The sequence below is a fragment of the Corvus moneduloides genome, chromosome 7, assembly GCF_009650955.1.
Source record: "Corvus moneduloides isolate bCorMon1 chromosome 7, bCorMon1.pri, whole genome shotgun sequence".
Classification (NCBI taxonomy): domain Eukaryota; kingdom Metazoa; phylum Chordata; class Aves; order Passeriformes; family Corvidae; genus Corvus; species Corvus moneduloides.
The window spans coordinates 22,435,526-22,456,639 of record NC_045482.1 but is presented as its reverse complement, the minus strand read 5'-3'; the positions used below and the strand labels follow the sequence as shown (position 1 = coordinate 22,456,639).

At 36.6% G+C, this 21,114-nt stretch overlaps 2 protein-coding genes across 12 annotated transcripts in view; one reads left to right on the top strand and one right to left on the bottom strand.

Annotated features, from left to right (window-relative positions):
• Positions 1-20,709, top strand: part of SLC4A10 (solute carrier family 4 member 10) — a 154,143-nt gene extending 133,434 nt beyond the window's left edge. For 3 of the 11 annotated variants that reach the window (XM_032114046.1, XM_032114045.1, XM_032114044.1), the window contains exons 16-25: positions 137-298; positions 542-655; positions 1,157-1,318; positions 4,031-4,282; positions 5,532-5,600; positions 7,891-8,064; positions 8,670-8,792; positions 12,081-12,148; positions 13,810-13,926; positions 18,428-20,709. In XM_032114046.1, coding sequence (XP_031969937.1) covers positions 137-298; positions 542-655; positions 1,157-1,318; positions 4,031-4,282; positions 5,532-5,600; positions 7,891-8,064; positions 8,670-8,792; positions 12,081-12,148; positions 13,810-13,926; positions 18,428-18,494 — 1,308 coding nt within the window. In that variant the 3' untranslated portion in view covers positions 18,495-20,709. Of the gene's footprint in view, positions 1-136; positions 299-541; positions 656-1,156; positions 1,319-4,030; positions 4,283-5,531; positions 5,601-7,890; positions 8,065-8,669; positions 8,793-12,080; positions 12,149-13,809; positions 13,934-14,590; positions 14,630-16,934; positions 17,086-17,451; positions 17,500-18,427 lie in introns of those variants that run through there. The other 8 variants (XM_032114051.1, XM_032114048.1, XR_004241147.1 and 5 more) reach the window with 7 other exon arrangements.
• The window catches only part of DPP4 (dipeptidyl peptidase 4), a 53,726-nt gene continuing 41,455 nt past the window's right edge, over positions 8,844-21,114 (bottom strand). The window contains exon 26 of the mRNA XM_032114053.1: positions 8,844-9,158. Coding sequence (XP_031969944.1) covers positions 9,057-9,158 — 102 coding nt within the window. The 3' untranslated portion in view covers positions 8,844-9,056. The remainder of the gene's footprint in view (positions 9,159-21,114) is intronic.

Genomic DNA, 21,114 nt, shown 5'->3' with positions numbered 1-21,114 from the left:
TTAAGTTTTAAAAGAATAAATATCTAAAAATGGTTTTACTATTACTAGTAATACAATTTGCTTGCAATTTAGGAAAGAAAATGTTTGTGTAAGCATGGGTATTTTTTAGAACAATACTATTTTCTCTCCCTGATAGGAATGTAAAAAGTTTCATGGTGAGTTTGTTGGAAGAGCCTGTGGTCATCACGGCCCTTATGTTCCAGATGTCCTCTTCTGGTCTGTCATCTTGTTCTTTTCTACAGTAACGCTCTCATCTACACTGAAGCAGTTCAAAACTAGCCGATACTTCCCAACAAAGGTGTGTGCCATTATTTCAATTTAAAAGTTGTCATTAGTCATGTCTAAGTATGAATTTCATCTGCATTGCAAATTCAGTTAACTGCTGGTGAAGTAGACAGTGCATCTTTCCTCTGCTGGAAACTTGTATTAGAATAATCATGGTTTTAGCTGTAAGCGAAAAATGTCTTAAAACAGTGAAGAAAAGTCTTAAATTGTACGTGAATGTTTTAGTTAAAATTGTAATTTCTCTCAATAATTGTAGGTACGATCTGTTGTCAGCGATTTTGCTGTCTTTCTCACTATTTTGTCCATGGTTTTAATTGACTATGCCATTGGAATTCCATCACCAAAACTTCAGGTTCCAAATGCTTTTAAGGTCAGTTGTTGATGAATTATACTGCATTATCATTTTGCAAAATAATCCACTATAATGGGTTTATACTTTTTTATTATCATCAGGGAGTAGTGATACTATTTTAAAATTTTTGCGTTCACAAGGTATTAGGCAGCCTCCCTGATTTATGAATCATGTAAGCGAACCTCTCCCATCAGGCCCCTTCATGCATCCTAATGTCATCTCTGCAGAGATTAACAAGGCTCCAATCACCCAAATCCTAGACTACTGTAATGTTCTGGGGCTTCTTCCAAATTCTGGGTTTACTGTATAAAGTGCAACCAAGTCTGTAATATTCCAGATGATTTTATTATATATAATTTCTTGGTTTGGCATCGTAGGATTTAGCATTTTTTTAGTGCTCTTACATAGTTTGGTTTTAAAGGAAATCATATCCTAGTAATGTTTTGTATGTATTCTTGTGAAGTTGAAATGTAAATAATCCTTACACTTCTGACTGGCCATGCCTGACTGTTTTTATAGCCCACCAGAGATGATCGTGGCTGGTTTATTACTCCTTTGGGGCCTAATCCGTGGTGGACAGTGATAGCTGCTGTAATTCCAGCCCTGCTTTGTACTATCCTTATCTTTATGGACCAGCAGATCACAGCTGTCATTATCAATAGAAAAGAACATAAACTAAAGGTATTCAGTCAAAATTGATACTTTCACTGTTGTTTTCTGCTTCACATTATGTAATGTGCACCCATCTACTTGAGTATGCTAGTTTGTTATGTTATATAGAACCCCTTTAAACTTTTATGGTTTTTTTCTTTGTTGGTCTGTGTAGTACCTGTGCCCTGTGTCAGTGATCCACTGCCTTACAGAAGACTTTATGAATGTAATTGGGAATACAGATTCTGAATTAAGAAAGTGCTATCTTCTGTGCTTTATTGGAAGTATGATTCATTCACTTAAATAAAAAAAATGCTTCAAGTTAATAATCTTAAATACCATAATATTAATTGCCTCTTCAGGTATTGACAGTCTTGTCCTACTGTATTAGATTTTTAAAAACTACTCAGGGGTTATTTTGTAATATCAGCATTCTTCCCTCTCTTCATCCTTCTCTGTGGTTCTACCCATCCTTTTTTTTTTAATGCCCTTCCTATCTTAAAGAAGGGAGAAGAATAAAACTGAGCCTTAGAGGCACAATGGGTTCTTAAAACAACATAGGACAACTTCCTGCTCTGTTCTCTAACACTTTAGTTGCCTACAGATGGAGAGAGAAAAAGGGACATCACCCCTCTGAAAAACTGTTGGGCAAAATCTAGCAGCAGGTTTCTGTACATGTATATGCAGCAAGCTTAGGCTTTTTTTTGACATACTTTTAATAAGCAGCAATCCAATCCCAAGTTGCTTTAGCAAATGCATTTGCAACCTTCACTTTGCATTGCCTCTTCTTGGATGATTGTGACATTTGATATGTTCTTTTTTTGCCCTCTTTGTCAGCCTGGCTCTTCATGTCAATCCATAGCATTGCATGTGGTTAACTTGACAGATGCAGGAATTTGCTGCCAAGCTTTGGAATGTGTTTTTTCAGCACTGGCATCTGGGAGTCAGATGGTCCTCCTGGCTGCCCCCTTGTCTTGCTGCGTTTTAGTTTTGCTGGGGTCTGGTGTAGCATCACCTGTTGCTATGCTTCCTTTTCTTCCCATATGTCAGGTTCCTCAGATCATGTATGAATGTGAGGAAATGCTCTCGGATTCTGTATGCATTAGCAGATACATTCCTCATAAATGTGTCAGAAGGTAAAAAAAGGTGTCTCTGTTAGGATTTAGAATTAAACTCTTTCTTTGAGTGCATTGTGCCTGTAACTAATATCTGTGTTTGACACATCTCTTGAGTTTTGTCAAGATGTGTCTTGGAGATAAGGCTCATAAGCACTTTTGGGGAGTGAGGGAAGGTTGCTAGAGTTGATTCTCTTCATTTTCTTAACTTTTCCCCCCTTTTAAAATAATGTAAGCAAATAAGATGGCATTTTCATTTTGATATGTGGCTTACATTTTCATAAACCCAGACGCTTCCCATTTTAGAAGTAAAAGTTGTCTTCATAAAGAAATGATTTGTTTGCTTCCAACTCGTTTTCCCCTCTTTTTTTATACTTCCCATAGCAAATTCTGGATAGTGCACATTTCAGCTTTTGGCAGTCTCTGTAGCAAACCCTTCCAAGTTTAGTTTAGTTACTTTTTTTATGTCAAAAGGCATTTGCATGGGTTTACAGGCAAAATTATGGTTCAACATATTCACATTGTTTGCATGAACATCACTGTTTCATCAGACCATGACACTGGATTTGTTGCCATATTGCAAAGTTTTGTGGCTAACTACCTGACTTTTTAAAGGAAAATAGCTCGAGCTGCTGCTTGCAGCTGTGAGGAGGTCCTGGACACGTGCTAAAATTGAAATGAAAGATCCCACTCAGCTATGGTAGCAGATATCTATAGAATCAAGCTTGATGCATTGATCATTTATCTTTTTGAAGCGAAGGTTGTAATTGCAGGTTTTTAAATTTATCTCAGATTTGACCAAAGGGTTTTATGCAGTACTACAAAAGCAATCCATTATCCATCCACCTGTAGTATTTGACTACTGCAGAGATGATCCAAACCCAAAGGTTTTGTACTGACTTTTCATGTGGATATTACAATGCTATGTTTGAGTAAGGACACCAATAAACCAGTTCCTGATTTTATATTTTAATTTAATGTATCTTAATTTCTAGATGTCTTATCTAAGATTGAAAGTACATTAGTGAAAATGTATTACTATCATGTGCTTACTATCTTAAAAAACTTTAAAAGGATCAGTGTGGTTTTATGGCCCTTTCTATCATAAGCTGACTGCAAATGTTAGAAATTTTTGTGTAGGGACCAATAAAAAGACATATTTTTCCAAGTCTTGTGTCTGAATGGATGGATGGAGGGCCCACTAAGATTAGTGCCGTGGGAAGTTGGCAGCGCAGCTGGATGTTCTGCTTACTGTTATCCATAGAAGAGACTTAGTTAAAATGGAAAATATATGTATTTTCCAGTGTCTTACCCGCATCCATTTTATAAACAGGAAAGCTGTTTGGTGTCCACTGTAGAGTGGATTTGTGATACACTTGACTTGTAACTGGAAAGAGCCCAGTAACACTGAGCATTGAGTGTGAACTAGTGCGAATTCCCCTTAGGTAACCAGTCTGCCATCACTACTGACCCAACCTGGATAACACACAGAAGGAAGCTGTGTTTTTCCTATGAGTCACAAATGTTTAATTGTCTCTAGCTGTTCATTAGGAATGCCTGCCAGGAGTGTTCTCCTTAATTCAGATGTCATTTTACATCTTCTTTCTGTCCTTACTTTTTTTAACAGAAAGGATGTGGATACCACCTCGACCTTCTCATGGTGGCAGTGATGCTTGGTGTGTGCTCTATTATGGGATTGCCGTGGTTTGTTGCAGCCACTGTCCTCTCTATTTCCCATGTGAACAGCCTCAAACTGGAATCAGAGTGCTCCGCTCCAGGGGAGCAGCCAAAATTTCTTGGAATCCGGGAGCAAAGAGTCACAGGGCTCATGATTTTTATCCTTATGGGCTCATCTGTCTTTTTGACAAGTATTCTGAAGGTAATTTGGGGAAGTAAGGGAACGTTAAGGAATATCGCAATGAACATGTCACTGTTGTTACTGCATTATTTAATGAATGCTCTTTCTAGGCACATTACTAACTAACATAATGTTACACAATGAGAGTCTAAAGGGGAATTCTAATTTTGCTTAATAAAGTGCCATGGGACTTCTAGCATTTTGTAAACAAAAACCTTGTAATGAAAATCTGGCCTGACTGAAGTCAGAGGGAATTCTGCCACTGAGCTGTAGTAGATGATTAACACTTTGTCAATACTTTGGGCCCATGGCAAATTAATCATGAAACAGTCTCGTTACACCAATATAAAAGTTTTTTAGAAAATTTTAAAAAATTTATGATTTTTGAGTAATTTAAAAATACTTTTACAGTTGCAAGAGAAGTTCTATGGTTCATTTCTTGGAAATGAACATGAAAATTACCTCATGCTTCCTGCATACTCAACACAGCTCACCAGTGTCCTGAAAATGGGTGTCTAGTTACATGCATATAGAATGCCATGTGTACATTTAATACTTTTTAAAGAACTATCTGGCCTCTATGAAATCAGTGAGAGTTTTGGCACTGGCTTTAGTAAAACCAGAATTCAGCCTTGCCTGTTGTCACAGTGGAGGTACTAAGCCCTTAGAAATTGTACTTCCCAGCAGTATTTTATTAAGTATATCATAAAGCCTTCACTTTGAAAACACACAGAACATGCATTTTGTGTATTTAGTATTTCTAACAGATACTTATCTATGGACATACTCCTCTACCTATGTAGTGTATGCTGAACATGAGCATTTACAATAGTCTCTCACAAAATCATTCCATAGACTCTTTCACCCATTTTTAAATGCTTTCAGCACAAAATATTTCTTCTAGCAGTAAGAAATATTTCGTGTCTCTCCAAAATTTTTCTGAGCAGTCTTTTAAGTAAAGAATTTAAGTATAAATTAAGACATACATGTTTTTGTGTAGTTTAGTTAATTTTATTAATAGGGAATAAAGTATATTGTAATAACTGGCCATGAGAGGAAAATAAAACTACAGAGCCAGATTCTTCTCTTGCTTTATACTCTGAGAAACATTATTAATTTATAATTGAGTGACTCTGAATTTACAACTTGTCTGATTAATGCAGGCATATGGCACTTTGTATTTCAACTGTTTTGAATGTCTTTCTAGAAGCATTTAAAATTGTTAAGTAGTATTTAATATGCTCTTCCCTTTCTCTGCTTGTTTGTGCAGTTTATTCCTATGCCAGTGCTTTATGGAGTGTTTCTTTACATGGGTGCTTCATCTCTAAAGGGAATTCAGGTAAAATGGATTTATGATGAGTGTGTTATTGATGATGCTTTCTATAAAAAATATAGCTGTTCTTATTGTATTATTGTATTATCTTTTGTGTATAATCTTAAAGGAATGTTGCCAACCTTAAATTTTTGAAAATGACTCATTTAAAGAGGAAAATGGGTTCTCTCTAAATAGAGTATTCCCTTTAGGTAATGTGCTCCACTTTTTTTCCTATTTTTTGGGTGTTGATTTTTCTGTTCTCTCTTGTTATCAAGGGAATTTTGTCTGAGGCTAAAAACTGAGTAATAACTGTCAGGGGCTCTTCCCTCTCTGCTGCCTCCCCATTCACTTGCTTGCATGCTGCCTTTTCAGCTTCCAAGTTCCTTTGCAGGGCCACACTTGATCTTGAACTTTGCCTTTAAGGCTAACTTGCCCTAAAACTAACATAAGTGAAATTTCGAAGGTCTTCCCCGTGCAAATAAACACTCCAGACAGGGAGGGGGGAACTGTTCCAAGCCACAGTACTTCAGGGATGAAGGGTCAATTCTAGTGGAAGGGCAGCATTCCTGCAGTGGCCTTAGGCAGGTGGCAGAAACCAGGCATTCCAGCATTCGGGCTGGGGTTGGTAATGGGATCCTCTGTACTATTTCTCCAGCATTAAATGGCACAGTGTCAAATCCTTTAGCCCAGGAGGCATTGACACACCTTCCAAGACAATTGAGAAAGAAAAACTACATGGTGAAAATACAAGTTGTACTGTGAAAAAGGTCAAACACAAAAAGCAAAGAAAACGTCTGATTGTTTCTTTCATTATATTTGGTTGCAAGTTACCTCCATTTGTAGGCAAAGCTGGGAACTTTTTTTTTTTTTTTTTGGACTGGTGGTCTCTATTCAGAGACTCTTCTTTTATAACTTTGCCTATCTCTTATCATTTGGGTTGATATTCTAAGAAGTGTAGTTTGGCTGCCTAGCTCTTATCCTTTGGGTTGATATTCTCAGAAGTGTAGTTTGGCTTTTACTGAGGTTTAAATAATTTCAATTTAATATGGTTCAGCTGTTTCTCAGAACAGGGGTATGAGAAAGTACACTATTGAGGAGTGTTTTTAAGGCATGCTGAAATCTGGCTATCTTTACTTGGAAAAGTGATAGCATCCCCCTCCTTATCTCCCTCCCCCATGCTGGGACAAGGAATGGAGATTTGATAAGATGGCTTTTGTGGGAGGATGTGCTTTTTGCTGTTTCTGTGAAAAAGAAATCTGCTCAAATCTGGCCAAATTATAAGACTTTAAAAAAACGCAGTTTGCACATGCTCAATAAAAATTTCCAAAACTTGACATTGCTGAAGGCTGTGTGAATATAGCATAACTCATCCATGCAGGGAGAATTGGTGTATCACCATCATTACTGTGCCATGATACAAGTGTCTCAGGTCAGTATGGAGCCAAATAGGCCTGAAAAACAGGAACCTCTCACATACATTCCTAGCAGCCTGGCAGTCAGCTTTCTGGCATTCCTTTTTTTTTTTTTTTTTTTTTCCTTTTCTGTTTCTGGTTTTGTGAATAAAGTGAAATATGGAGAAGAAAACAGCCTGGGATAAAGTGTCTGGTGAAGTAAAAGAAAATTTCCTGTTCATTCACAGGAAATAAAAGACTGACGAGGTCCCTCCATGAGCAGCTTTTTCTATGCTCAAGGAGGCAGAGCTCAGTTGTTGAAAAATGAGTCTAGGATGAATTAGGAAAGCAGTGTGATAGTGCATATGCCCAACAGGATCAACCAGCTTCCATTCAGTTTGATTCACAATTGATTCATGACCACTCTGAAGTCCAGCTTTGCCTAACATTAGCAGTTCATGATTAGAAGTATTATTTTAAAGCAACCACCTTCTTTGTGTGTAACATACAATGTAGTATGAACAGGGTATTTCCTGCAGTATGACCATACAGAATGTAACTCAGCAGAATTCAATGTCTCAGCACATCTGCAATACAATCTAGGGAGACAGTGTGTTAAAATGGAAAGGAACTGAACTATGAGTAACCAAGTAATCAAACTTTGCTTAAATAACTCATTCTTACTCTGGAGGCTCAGTGGGCGAGAAGATGAGTCCCTTGCCACTGCTGGACTAGTACAGATTAAAGGCTTATGATTGTAACTGAGGTAGTCTCTTCTGTGCTGCTGAAATTATGTAGTTTTGCTTTTAGAATAACAAGCCAGATTCTTTGGATATTCAGGATCTCTTAGGCAGTGTGTGAATGCCAGCAAAGATGATCCTACACCTCATTTTGATCCAAACTTTTAAATTTTTCTCTTTCAGCTTTTTGACAGGATAAAGTTATTCTGGATGCCTGCAAAGCATCAGCCAGATTTTATTTATCTGAGGCATGTTCCTCTTAGAAAGGTCCATCTCTTCACTATAATTCAGCTGAGTTGTCTTGTGCTTCTCTGGATTATAAAGGTTTCAAGAGCTGCCATTGTCTTTCCTATGATGGTATGAATTTATTTTCTCTAAAAATCCCTTTTCACTTGTGGGTTGTTATTATTATTGAAGAAAAAATAATTTGGGGCCGGTAATTATAATACTGCTTTGATTCTTTGTTCAAGGATAATTTATAATGTATTAAGGAAGAAAAAATTTGACATTTAACCTCTATTTTGAGTCCTATTTATGGATATCCCAGTTTATATTCTTTTAGGGAAAATTCTTCTCTTGCAGTAAAAACACTAAATTTATTTGATATTTTTTATTTAAGGAGTAGTACTCAATCTTGTTGCAGAAAGAACATTCACCTATTAAGGAAGACTGTTCATTGCACTGAGGAGCTTAACAGTTCTGTGTCTTGGTAGAAGTAAAGGGGGTCTGCTGCTTAAGTGATTTCTCTCTGATTATTTCACTAATAGAAAATTGAAGATATTTACTGACCTCAGTGATGGTTAAATGCTTCAAGCCATACTTCATTTGAGCAAAGGAATAGCAGCTGTTGGCTTATTCAAATTAAAGGATAAAATTCTAGCTGCAAACTGATCACTTTTGAAACTATTCCTCTACAAGTGTATTTGTCTGTTTTACTTGCTTAATTTCCTAATTCTTTGCAGGTCCTGGCTTTGGTATTTGTCCGAAAACTCATGGATTTCTTTTTTACCAAGCGGGAGCTCAGTTGGTTAGATGATCTGATGCCTGAGAGCAAGAAAAAGAAACTGGAAGATGCTGAGAAAGAGGTGAGTCATGGTTTCAGGTTTTTTTGCGTGTAGCAATTTATCAATTTCTCCTTTAGACATTCAGAGAAAATTCTGAAAGTAAGGCACATTCCATGCACCAGGCAGACTTGTTAACAGTATCTACATGTAATATTGTCGTATTTTGCATAAGTGCTTTTAAGGTTACAAGTCTGATAGGCTTAGGTGGGGATGTATTATTAGGGTGCCATACTGTCATATAAAATATTATCCACAGTGCTCCTGGGGATTGCTTCTGAGACCCCCTCAGGTGGTGTGCAGAGATGAACCCGTGTCTGTTGGAAAGCCCTCAGATGCCTGGGGCTCTTGGATGCTGCACTGGGCCGGGTCTCGTCCCTGCAGGAGATGCTGAGGAGAGAAATGCAGAATTTAAGGCCTGTGGATGTCCCAGCTGCCTGTGAGCCTTGCACAGGGCACATGGCATCGCTCTGTGCCCTTCCTGCTCAGCAGTGCCATAACCCTGTGCAGTACCCCAATTACACTCTGGGCCAGTGCTGTCCTTCTGCTACTGCAGAAACAATTAAAAAAGGCCAGTGACACTGCTGACCCCTTTAACCAAATGCTCAGAATCTGATTCTGTGCCATTACCACCCACTTGGCTGTTTCAGATCTGGACTCCTCATCTTATTTCAAAGAATCTGCTTTTCAGATAATTTCTTATCAACTTGATACAGGACAGATTCTTATATATTTCCACTCAGAATGTTCCTATATTTTGACAGTGACACACTGATCTTTCTGATTGTATCTTTCTAATCAATTTTGCATCTATTCTGTAGTATTTTTATCTAGCTGTTGCTTCATGAATTGCTTGTTTCAGTATCATCTAAAACTGTGGGGATACAAAGTAACTTTATGTGTAAAGGACACACATGTCCTTTGTCCCTGATATCAGCCACTTGATCAATGTCAGCTGTTAGGAAACCTCAGTACTGGGCCCAGATAAATGAGGGACAAGTCTCGGTGGTGAAACACCAACTGCAAGAGCAGTAGATGGACTATGTGGGTGCTGGGGTGTTTTAAATGGGATTCATGTGTCCTGCATCAGCACTTCTGGATAGTACCACAGTGTGAGCAGAGGGAGGTGAATATGCAGATGATGCTGTGTAGTCCTGGCAGTCAGTGGGGACAGTTGTGCCCATGACCTCTACAATGCTCTTGGACCTCTGCAAAAGCCCAGGACCCATGAGACCTAAACTTTTGGTGGTACAAGGGTACTGCAAAAATTAGACAATGTGAATGGATGAATCAGCAAATTATCCTTAGGGATGCTCTGAGACGTGATCCAAGACCAGTGAAATGTGTGTGTTGAGGATTCCCATTAGTAGGTTTATTTGCAGAAATAGGACATGAGCTAATAATTTGAAGGTGTAACTATACAAACTAGATTTCTCTGCCTTTAGGATTGATTCTTCTGTGGCCTTTGACAACTCCCTGCCTCATCTGTAACCTGGAGAACTCTTTAACTTTGATTTCCTTGACACATTCAACATACTGTCACGGAATATGTTTTGGGGAAAAGATTTTACCTATGTGATAAGCATCATGATGATTATTTACTATTTAGTATGTCCCTGTAAAACTACCAGGCTGAAATTAAAATATGTGAGTCATTGTTTTCTCCCTTGAATCAAAGCAGACCAGAGAGTTGTTTCATCACCGTGTCTGTTGTCATCACAATTCAGAGTAACCAGAAGTAACCAAGGTAGCTCTCTTCTTGTGGGTCTGGTTATTGGAAAGAATTCCTTGTTGTCCTTATGTTTTGGTTATATGTCACTTTCCTTCCCTTGCTTGATAGGATGGCATCAGAAAACAGAACTGGGAAAATCTACTGGTGTTACTTTATTTCATTCACTGTCTATTTTGAGAGGTTATTTTTACATATTTTGGCATTTCTAAATATTTAGAGCTATTATTAAAACTGTTCAACTGTCAAAAACTTATGAAGCTGTGAAGCCTGGAAATGACAAAATTAACTAGTAATAAAAAACTTCTGACATGTAGCCTAAGGAATTAATTGGAGAGTTGCTATCACACAGCTTTTAAAAATAGAAGTATTCTACCCACAAGAATATTCAGAAATATAGTTGACAGGATCTGAAACTTACTTGATTGGATCCTAATTTCATCACTTAAGTTGTTTTTATATTTTTAGGCCATGTTTTTCCAGGGCTTTGTACATTTATAGTGGATATGATACCTTCTCCTCACAGACCTCCTTTGGATGCCACTTTGATGTTAATCAGTTAAGTCTTTCTGAGACAAGAATGAACAAAGGACTTTCCCATTTGAAGAAAAAAAAAATCATGGCTTTTAAAATAGTTGTAATAATAAAGCATAAAAGAAACAAATTTCTAAGCAGAGAGAACTTAAATTCTACTGTTTTGGAAGGTTGTACTGGCTCTTGCAGCTCCTACCAACAATCAGTGTGTGTGATGCATGTGGGGCTTTGGTTATCTGCCAGAAAATGATAAACTCTCTTCTTGGGAGAGCCAGCTCATGCTTTCAGACAGGCACTGGTGAAAATGGTTACAAAGCCATCTAATAAAGGGAAGAAAGCTGTGGAGGTCCCTGGGTGTCTGCTGGGCTCACACACACACTGCAACAATTCAGAGCAGGATTTGATGGTTACATTCCTGCCAAGACTTGTTAACCTCCTAGCTGTGGTTATCTTGACCTAAGGGATGTGGAAATTGAGAATCCTCCTGTGGAGGACTTGTTTTTCTTTCTTCTTGCAGGCAGGTCATGGTGCTTGAGAGGTGTTGTATTCTTCTCTCCTCCCGCTAAGACAGATTTGCTAAATTTGTGGTTATTTTACATAAAGGTTTTTGGTAGATTTGTCTCCTAATTCTCTTCAAGCGAAAACTAATTTTGGGTGTCTTGTTTCACTGCCTTTCACAGAAATAAAGCTTTGTCAGTATTAAAACTGTGTGTGCAAACTTAAATATTTTCCCTAATTCTTGCATGTAATGTTTACATGCATATATACTGTTATCAATGTTACTTAAAATTCACCAGACACTTGTTACTAATTTTCCTCTTTATTGTTACAAAATAATGCTCTATTTGGCATTGGAAAGTAGCATTAAGTGAAGATACATGTTTTAAAATAGAAGGTTTTACATGTTGTCTATTTAAAAAAAAGTATTTTACTCTATGAACTTCAAATAAATACTTAATATTAAAGAAAATGGAAAGATGATTACAATACAAGAATTTAACTTTTCACAGTTTCATATCCTGTCTCTTGTCTAAACTCCTTCATTCTAGGAAGAGCAAAGTATGTTAGCAATGGAAGAGGAAGGCACTGTTCAGTTACCACTAGAAGGACATTACAGGTAAAATATACCTTTCCTCTTTTAGGTGAGTTGCAATTAAATAAAATAAACGTGCCACAGTATTTATTTTTAATGCTCACTGAACGTCAGGAGGATGTTTGTCTGGTACAAATAGGTGAACTGAACCAAACACTGCAGCATTGAACAAAGTCAGCCCTTTTCTAGTCTTTCCACATGATCTCACATTCCCTAGGAACAAGGCACACTAGTTGGAAGTTTTCCATTGGGCAGGACTGCAGGATCAGACTTTTCACAATCAAGTTTGGCTTCTGACATGCACAGTGCAAAAGGAAGATGCAGAGCAGGTCAAACCTTCATTCACCCTGATGCAAGCAGGGATCCAGGAATGGTTTTGAACACACTGGAGAAAAACTAGGTTCTTACAGTATTATGTTCTAAAACATTCTAATTAAGATCCTATTATGTAAGATAATGAGTGAATGAAGAGCTGTCCAGAGTGGATATGGCATAATGCAGGGTTGTCACAACTCAAAAAACATGAACATCTATGTTATATTAGTAATAATACATGTTGGCAGCCCATAAAGAATGAATATAATTCAAAGTTTTCAGAAAGAAATTCTTAATAAAAGATTTGAAATATCTGGTGACAGTAACCTCTGCATTAATGGGAGTTCATAGGAACACCATCTCAGAATGGCCTCCTCTCCAACATTTTAACACAAAGTTACCCTAGTGACTCCTAATGCAAATAAGTGTCTGTGTCTCTGAAAAATCCCAGCCTATTCCTTTTGACTCATCACACTACTAATGGTCTGTTTTTTCTCTTGTGTTGTCCATACCTTTTTGTTCTAATTTGTATTAGCAATATGTAGCTTAATTTATCTTGCAGTGTGGTCTCTATCAATCTCCATTGTGTGTTGACGTTGGCAGAGTTTCCTGGACAGTACCTGACTCTGTCCTGTAAGGGTTACAGTCCTAGAGCTAAAAACAAGAGCCAAGATACTGCTTGTTAAAGTGGTTCCCCAAAACATGTGACAGCAAGTTTACTGAGGGCTTACTGAACACCAAGTGCGTGTGACCATGAAGTCAGGAATAATGTACAGGCAATCCCTTAAAACCTTTTAGACTTTATTATTCTGAAGTGTATAAATACATGTTTGGAACAGTCCAGGTAAAGCAAAGAGCATAATGGCTACAAAGTGCTGCTTAAGGCTACTGATTAGTTTGTTTAATTTGGGCATTTTTATTAGATATCTTAAATATTTTATTTTCTTAGGGATTTTGATTGCTTTTAAAATTGTTTTAAAAGTAGGGGGAGTTTCAGAGCATAAGTAGGAACTTTTGGGATTCATGTTTAATCCAACTATGCCACTATCATGCTGTGAGGTCTTGGGCAATATTTAATTTCACACTTCTTCATATTTCTCTTGTTTATTATTTGGGAGTGACACAATCTATTTTATTGATGTTACTGTGATTAAGTGCTATTGGAGGAAAAAAATACTAAAAAAGTGCTAAGATGTAAGAGAGCATTTAAGTAATTGTTCAGGACTTTTGAAGTTTAACATAATTGCTTAACTTACATTGCACTTAATTATTGTCATCACTATCAGTTTTCAAGGACTTTTATTAAGTTAATAAGTAACAAGACTGATTGCTGGTTGTTTTATTGTGTATTTACTTTCATTCTTGTCTAGAGATGACCCATCTGTGATAAACATTTCTGATGAAATGGCAAAAACTGCTGTGTGGAAGACATTGTTGATATCCTCAGAGAATGCAAAAGATAAGGAGTCAAGCTTTCCTTCTAAAAGGTCTTAATTTTTTTTTACTTCATTATACTTTATATATTGGTGTCAAACCAATATTAGAATATTTTGCTAGGGATTAGAAAGATTTCTAGCATTTTGCAGTTTTATTTCTTATGTCCAGTTGTAATATTCTGAGCTCAAAACACAAATTCACTATTTGTTTAAAAGCAAAAATCACAAATATTTGCATGGTACTTAGTTATGCTCCAGTGGAAAATGAAGTTGAGCATGCTTGATGCTTGTGTAATGAGCCACCAGCCTCCACCTGGATATTGCACAACAGCTGTTGTGTTTGTTCTGCTTGCTTTTGTTCTTTCCTCTTGAAAAAGAAGTGATCATCACTGCCCTGGAAATAGCTGTATGAAAAACCCAGTACTCTGAATGCAATCTAATAATATTTGGAGTGAAATAATTTTATGATTGCATCATTTCTTTACATTTTTCTGCCTACTTCACTTGTACTCAAAACAGTTAAATAATTTTAGATTTTAGTCCAGAAAAATGAAGCCACAATATTTTATCTGTGCTAAAGAGTTACTACAGGAATAGGAAAATATTAAATCCAAGCACAGTGTGATTTTTTAAGAGAATTTTTTCCTCTGCTTCCATAAATTTAAAATTTAACTATTTTCTATTTAATTGTTTTGTATCACACTTCTGTCATAAGCTCCCCTTCCTAATCACTCTAGAAGCTGATTCCCCAAAGGTAAGACCCTGTCCCCAGCCTTTTCCTTGATTGTGTCTTCCAATTCAAAATGGTGTCACCTTGGAACCCAAATGAGTTGACTTCGTGTAGTTTTTGGGGAGACAGAATGAAAAGAAATTTCAAATAGGAATGTAAAATGCCTTCATTTAAGGCCCAAATATTAAAATTTGGAAATCTACTCTGTATTTAAAATAGAAACTATAGATGTAGTTATACATATAGATGTATTTAAATGTCAAACTGAATTTATTCCTAGTCATCTTTTTTAAAATACAGAATTGTATTCTGCCCATTTCTAAATATACTTTCCAAAAGCTTCCTCTTTGGAACAGCTAGCCATTGTTTCAAGGTGAATAGATGCAGTAAGAGAATGTTCATAGTGATACACATTTAATTTTGTCACCCCAAAATGGCATGCTGCCTTTCAGTGTTGTTCCTTTCCCTGTACAGCATAAACCTGACTGAGCAGATGATGACCAGAGAACCTTAATTTCAGACACCCATGGAGCAGCCTGCTAATGTGGTCATTTTGATGGTATTTCACTGAGAGTCAAAATAGTGTAGTGCTTGTTTGCCTTCCACCCTACACATGGCTGAAAAGGATCCTGTCACTGAAATCAGTGTGGTGCACAGGAGAAGGAAGTACTGGAGGGTTTTCTTACGTCAAGTGCCTCTGGTGTCCAGGCTGTGAAAGCCCAGAGGAAGAGAAGAACCTGATGTGGTACATTCACAGCCCCTGGGTACACAAGAGCTGTAATTTTCCTGGTGGATGTTGCTTTCTTTGATGTATGATAGATAATGTAAACTTGACCCTCTGAACAAAGAGCATCCACACAGATTGTGGCTCAGATAAGAGACTTGGCCTTTCCACTGCAGTAAAATAGAAACTGATTTTCTAAAGATCTCATTTTCAATCTGTTCTTTTATCTTTGCTCATGAAAACAAAGGCTCAGGAGAAAAGATTTTTCTGTTTTTAGATATGAGTGTCCTGTTGTAAAGGAACAGCCTTAAAGACTATGATATCTGCATTTTCATGTGCTCTAGCTTGTCTCAGATTCTGAGAGAGGAGTAGATTCAAAGAGCTTTGACCCTGAAAGACTTTCTTTCTGATAAGCAAGGCCGTAGGCAACTTTAATCTTAAGTCATATTAGGGATTGAACTACACAAACGTTATAAACCATAACGCATGTGTCATTACATGAGGATATGATTCAATCCTAGGTAATTACCAAGGGAAAAAAAGTTTGGAATGGTAGCGGTTGGAAGGATAATTTTTGCAAATGATCAAGACCAACAGTATTAGATTACACAATTCCCTCAGTGAAGGGCATTTTATCATAAAAGGGGAAAAAATCTCATTTTGAAGTAAATTTTACTGATGCCTTCTGAAGTTCAACTACATAATGTTTAGCACTCCCTTTCTGCTGTCAGGTCTGCTTCCTTATATCCCAAAATATTATTAAATGGGGATAATTAAATTATGATAGTGTATTATGATTTTGTGTAATGTCTTTTATGCAAGCCATTGACCAATTAACAACATAGGGTGATTTCTGGAATGCATAAAATCTGGAAGTTATTCATAGTAGTTTAATGCTGAGTTGACTTGGCCAATTATAAACTAAGATCATCTACAAAGAGAGATTTTAGGCAGGAACAAATGACTTCCAGTCTGTGCATGGATAATTTCTATCGTAAGATGTGCCCTGGCCCTGATTCTGTGAAGCAGCATAGTGTGAGAGAGTTCTTACATCCCAGGCTCCTGAATGTTTTTAAGTGTCTATAAAAGGTACTTATATGAGATTCAGGCAAGTTGCCTAGCGATAGAGGCACCTGAACTTCACAATTTTCCAAACTTCATTTTTCATTAGTAAAATTCCTAGGGTCCTAAAGGTCTGCCTTTGTGCCTTTCTTGGCAGAATTGAACACCAAGGCACCTATCTGAAACACAGCCCTCTTTGGTACATGTAAAGAAACATTCCTCTGTCTTTGGTTATAATATTAAGCCCTTCAGAGAGCAATTTCAAAGCATGTGCAGGAGATCTGACCATGTACAGGAGGTAGAGTTAGCTGATCTTTTTAAGTACTGGAGAAAGAAGCATCTGTCACTTTGTAGCTGGTATGAGTGAGTTTCCCTTTTCCACCTGAAATATGAAAATCCCACATCCCAGACCTTCCTGCTGAAACTTGTTAGACTACTCCCGTGGTAGGGAGGAAGAGAGCTCCAACTCCTTTACAGATCCACCAGTGATGTGTTTTACTGGCAAAAGACTGGACTTGTCCTTTTTTTTTCAAATTTCTCAAGGCATTAAAGCCCACATCTGCAGGAGCTGCTCAGAGATGTGAATCCTAAATAGAAGGAAGACTTTCCTGGTATCACAGAGGCACCTAAAACGTGGAAATATTATAGACTGTAAGGCACACAACACCTCAGTGTTTGCTTTTACTAAGCACAGGTAACTCCCTGCCTGCTGTACCGCTGCACTTTCAATTCATCCCCCTCTGGAATTTGTTTGCATACCCTTTGTGTGCAGAAAGTGTAACATACCCAATTCTATCACTGTTCTACAGAAGGTGACAGATTTGGCAGTTGAAGTGGCAGAAGTTGGTATTCTTTAGCTATTTCCATTAACACCTCTGGAAGCTGCCATAGGCATAGAAGTAAGCTTTGGCTGCACTGAATTGTATCCTTAAAGCAATTTTTATGTGAAGAAAAATGTCAAATGATTGTAGAATTGTGCATGAATCGCCTTAAGAATTTGAGAATTGATCTTGCTTTCTTTAAGCCTTGTGTAACTCAGCCTATTTCTCATTCATTCTAGTTAAGGAATTATTCCCATGAAACCTGGTAGGTTATGTGCTTGCTACAGGTTTGTTCTCAGAACCATCTGGTTTTTTTTTTTAGATACCCTGCCACTCTTTGTTGAAGGCTTGATTTGCCTGTGTTGTGGAAGCCTCTTTCCATTTTCATACTGTGATTGAGACTCATTGGAAGAACATGACTTTTTATTTATTTACACGGTTGTAAATTAGGACCCTCACACACACAAAAAAATCATCTGCTTTGCATGTATATTGCTTTCTGTAGGCAAATCAACATCGTTTTAACTGGGGAAAAAAAGCTGAATCCAAATTCGAACTCTGATTCAGAGTTCTGAATGATACAGCTTTTGTGTAATCTTTCAGGCTTTTTTTTTTTTTTTAAAATTTAAGTTATTTCCTTATAATGTATACATGAGGAAGTATATATTAAACTCCAAATGGGGAATATTGTCTCTCCCCATCCTCCCCAGACTTCTGTTCTCCCCAATCAAGACTGAAAGCCAAATATTAGCTGGATATTGGCTTGCACTACCCTAGTTCAGAAACATTCCTTCTAAATGTACAGTGAACAAGAGAATACATTTTAAAGACAAGAAATACTTACTGTGACCTCTTGTTTCATTTACAAATGTGCTGGTATTGTCTGAGAACTGTGCCATTACCATTATGTAGTAAATTAACTGTTGTATTTGGCAAAAAAGAAAAAAAAAGTGGCTGTCTTTGCTTGCATGCTGGCTGACTTGTCTCTGTACATCTTAAGTTCTTTACCTACCTAAAATGCTGGCTGTCTTCTGTACCATTCAGCACAGAAATTTGCACTTGCTTTCCCAGTTTGTGCCATGAAGCATGAAAAATAAAGTAAAATATCTGTGCAGTGTTGGTTTTCAGGTAGATAATTTTTATTTTTCTATATATATGTATGTGATAGTGCTACTATAACTCTTTTGCTTGTTTGTTTCCCCTTTCATTTCCTAGTGCTGACATCAGAAAAGAGAAGAAAGCTGACTCAGGGAAAGGTGTTGACCGGGAGACTTGTCTATGACTTGCTCTTCAAGTAATTTTTTTACAAACGAATTAAAGGAGTGCCACAGCCACTAAATATAAATGATTTACCTTGTAACTTTTGTCTTTCATCTCAAATTAGCACAGGTAATGTAGTGCAATACTTGTCTCATTCCACCTTGTTTACCTTGTCTAGTATCAATGTAAATGTCTGCAGTAGCCAATGCAAAAAATCTTCGCGTTCGTTGCTGATCTTGGCCATTTATCAGTACTTGTATCAGAAATGTAAGAAGCAAAGTTTCTTTCAAATTCAACTTTCCTGTTAATAGGTTTGTACTTGTATTTTGCTACTTTTTCTGTGTGAGAATACTTAATAATCTTGATTCAAGATGAACTTGAAAACCCTGTTCCAATTTTTTTTTTAAAATCATCTAACTAGTAAATGATTTCAGGAGACCCAAATGGACAAGCAACCAGTAAGAAGTTTATAAAATAACAACTGATCTGACCCTGTGAATAAACTAACAAGGATAATCCTTTCCTCCTTAATCTGTCCTTTTGATGTCATGGATTACTTTTGCAGTGTGAATTGCAGGGTCAGATTCTGTATTTGTGAAGTATTCCTTGATTTAATACAGTGTATTTAATATTGAAATTTGTATGTAACTGGAATATAGTCCTATATATATATATAAATATATATATATATATAAAATTATATATTAAAACATTTTCTCACCTTAGCTAAAGAACACCACCACATCCTTTGATGTGAAACATGGGTACAGTATTTCTTAAAATGCAATCTGTGATTACGGTATCTTATCTTGTATTGTATGAATGTTGCCATGGTAGGCCAAACAAATGCATTTTGTCATTAATCAATCCATTATTTTACAATAGGGAAAATTCTGTGGATATGAACTATACTCCCCATGCAGTTTTATCACTTGCCCAATGATCTTCCTCTTTATTGCCTAAAATTCAGCCAGATAAAGGGCATATTTATATTGTCTTCTCTCTAATAACAACTGCAAACCTCTTCGTTTCAGAGATTGTGTGTAATACTTAAATGGGTATCCTGCTGTTGTTTTGTTACAGCTCTTCATTATTCCATCAAGTACATATTGATTAAAAGATAAAAACAACATTGCAAAGTAAAGTGTGGCTTTAAGGCTATTACCTTTTTCGTAACGGATTTTGTTACTGCCCGATCCTTCAAGCTGGTTTTTTGTGTAAAAGACTGTGAGATTAGGTATTGAATGAATAGGAATGTGGAGCTAAAGTTTTATTGTATTATTTGGAATTCACTGATTTTTAAATTTTTTAAGAAAAATTTTTAAATTATTAAAATGAAAGCTAAGTCTCAGTATTATGCTGTAACTTTGAATCCTAAAAATAAGAATTGTAGTCATGCAATCTTTGTAAGAACTCATCCATAGGGCTCTAACATTCCCCAGCTTTTCAAAATATGCTAATTTTCTATACAGTTCATGAACAACTTTTTCCATCCAGCACATTTAAAATATTCCAATGTTTTTGTGTATCTGAGTGTGTATGTTTTAATACTTCAGCCATAAATAATTGCATTTTGCTGCAAACTTTTTAGGGTCACTGTTCTAAATTTACCTTAGCATTATCAAAGCCCATTAAAAGCCATTTTTATGGAGAAAAAAAATCTAATGGACACAAAGACGGACTCACGTCTAATTAAATGTTTGTATATGTAAATTTAGGAAAAAAATGCTGATGCATTAAGGTTAAATGCTTTGTTTTGTGTACTTGATGATAAATTGTAAGATTCCAATTGTTTTAAGGTTAGTGTAGAAGCTCAATACTGGTTTGTCCTGAAAGAAGCCTGATGGTGTTTTAGCATATTGCTGACTTTGTTACAGATAATGTATACAATCAAAATGTATTAGCTTCACTTGACCAACTCTTAGAATATTAAGAAATCAGTGTGTTCAATGGCATTCTGTATTTCTGTTCAGTATTTCAGAGTGGTTTTATTTTAAAACACTCTGGTTTTGCGTGAATTTAAGTGCTTTTCCGATGTTAATCTTAACATTCTGAAATCACACACAATATTAAGCAAATGTAGTGCTATATTTACTTCTAATTTCATATTCCTGGTCAAAATTACTCAATTTCTTGGATGTAATTTATTACAAAAGTTTATGTGTACATGTGAATAGACTATTGTGTTTTTCACAATTAAGATATGTTATGTGAAAATAAATATTTATCCTAACTAATTTTCAATTTTATTTTTATACTGCAAAACCCAGAAGAGGTTTGCAATATCATGCGGTATTTGAAACGTCTACCTGACCTGAATGCGCTTCACAAATTAATGAGTGGTAGAGCCCAGTATGGCTCCCTTTCCAAGTGGAATCTCACTGAAACATGCAAGGCAGTGAGTGTTGGCTCCCTGGGTGGAGTTCATGGTGATGTACTTGGTCTGACCTTAACAGTAAGTGTGACATGGGGGATAGCTCAGAGCTCACCTGTTCCAGGAAGAGAATGGGAGAGAATCTCCCCGTGAGATGCTAGAATCATTAAGGTAGGTCAGATGCAAAGAATTGCATCTTAATGAAAGACTTAGAATCATTTCTAGTTTCACTTGTTTTTTTAAATGTTTCCTTGATTATACTTATTCT